Source organism: Penaeus monodon, chromosome 25, assembly GCF_015228065.2.
Source record: "Penaeus monodon isolate SGIC_2016 chromosome 25, NSTDA_Pmon_1, whole genome shotgun sequence".
Classification (NCBI taxonomy): Eukaryota; Metazoa; Arthropoda; class Malacostraca; order Decapoda; family Penaeidae; genus Penaeus; species Penaeus monodon.
In genome coordinates, this window is record NC_051410.1 from 21,751,798 (window position 1) to 21,753,516 (window position 1,719).

Here is a 1,719-nt window from a genome sequence, read left to right on the forward strand (position 1 = left end):
AAGTCTAACTGATAAGATAAGTCTTACAGGGTAGTTCGAGGAGAGCGGGGGTCCCAGCGACTTAGTAGGAAATGGGATTCAATATTCCCGTCTTCTGTAAGGGCAACCTATCAGTTTTGGCTGATACCTATACAATGTGTAATTCTCAGTGTTAGTGCTCTCCTCCGATGTATTTAGATCTTTCTATTTATTTTTTCTGTTGATTTTCCAGATGTGAATATATATGATATTCATCCACACATTCATCTTCTTTGTTAATATGCCCATCTGATTTTTCTATTATTTATTCGTCTTAAAACTACTTTTAAAGGGCAAAAAGGAAATCCTAGATCTTAAAGTACATTACTCACGTAATTCGAAAATTCTCTTAACTATATTTTAACTCTAATTTGCTATTTTCTTCACTAATAATAATGGGGATTGTGGAAGTTCAGATTAGTGGTGGGAGTGCCAGCGACGCGATCTTGAGGGTCGGAGGCTGACGTAACCGCAGTCAGATCATGTCACACGAGTTTGTATTTTTCAGCAATCCGTCTGTGATATGATCGCCATTCCAACCGATTTCAGCGGTTGCCCGCGCTGCCTACCTCGCAGGTTATTTGTCATCTACTGTAACAATGGAGTCTCTACGGTTACTAAAACGACCTATGTGGGTTCGTTCGTGATCGCAGAGAAAAAATAGATTTATCCTCGTTTGAAGCTCCTTTGAGCAACTGGAAGACGAGCGTATGCAAACAGTGATGACGTTACGGATACTTCTAAATGGATTTCCGTGCCAAAATAACAAACGATTGAAAATAGGATTATATAAAATGCAATATCTATTAAAAAATCATATAAGCTGAAATATATATGATCATTATCATTTGTGTAGTTGAGCATTCTTTTCTTGGCAGACTACAGACACTTGCCATGCCCGCTTCGCCGATTTCCAAACGATACATATTGTCCGCTTCTACTTGCGATCAAGTAGTAGATTATGCGAACTCGGGAGATGAGGGAAGTGGACAAATGAAGGTTACGCTCGTGTAACCGCCCCTTAATTAAACTGGATATGACTGAACCCACAAACCGTGGGAACTTGCGCAGTCTGGATTCTTTTAGAACCAAGTGACGAGATCTTATATATATTTAATATGTAAATATAGTTTACTTATCAATCTCTCATATTACTATATCAGCTATGCTGACAACTTATACATATCTTCCGAGCTAGAAAAGGAAATTACGAAGCAATATATCTCATGTCCCCCCGTGCTAAGGATACAATCAAGCCGACCAAGAAAATATGTCTCCATTTTGAAATTCAAACTTTGCAACTCAGCTACTGACAATTTAACAGTAGGGTGTACTAGCGAATATTTTTATTTTAACAACACTGGGTCTGGTGAGGCTCTTTCACTGTGTAACAGCAGATGGATGAATGGCTCCCAACCCACTTACATCCCAAGCTCCCATCACTATGTGTGACTAGTGTAACCGTAGCTTTACCAGTGTGTATCCTGCGTGGATCGACGTCGGGTGCATCAGGCCCATCCAGAAGCGAAGGGCTAGAATGACCGAGAAGTTCGGAAGCCAGGAAAGGATGTTGGCCAGGAGAGAGTACGTCACACTGCCGACGACCAGCATGGTTTGCGGCCGAATCTGAAACCATTTCACCTGATTTAAAATACGTTAATATGCTTACCTTCTTTCAACAATCATACTTACATTTTGTAT

At 40.2% G+C, this 1,719-nt stretch overlaps 1 protein-coding gene across 1 annotated transcript in view; it reads right to left on the reverse strand.

Annotated features, from left to right (window-relative positions):
• Positions 1 to 1,629, reverse strand: part of LOC119589115 (organic cation transporter protein-like) — an 11,776-nt gene extending 10,147 nt beyond the window's left edge. The window contains exon 1 of the mRNA XM_037937691.1: positions 1,492 to 1,629. Coding sequence (XP_037793619.1) covers positions 1,492 to 1,629 — 138 coding nt within the window. The remainder of the gene's footprint in view (positions 1 to 1,491) is intronic.
• Positions 1,630 to 1,719: the final 90 nt, after the last annotated feature.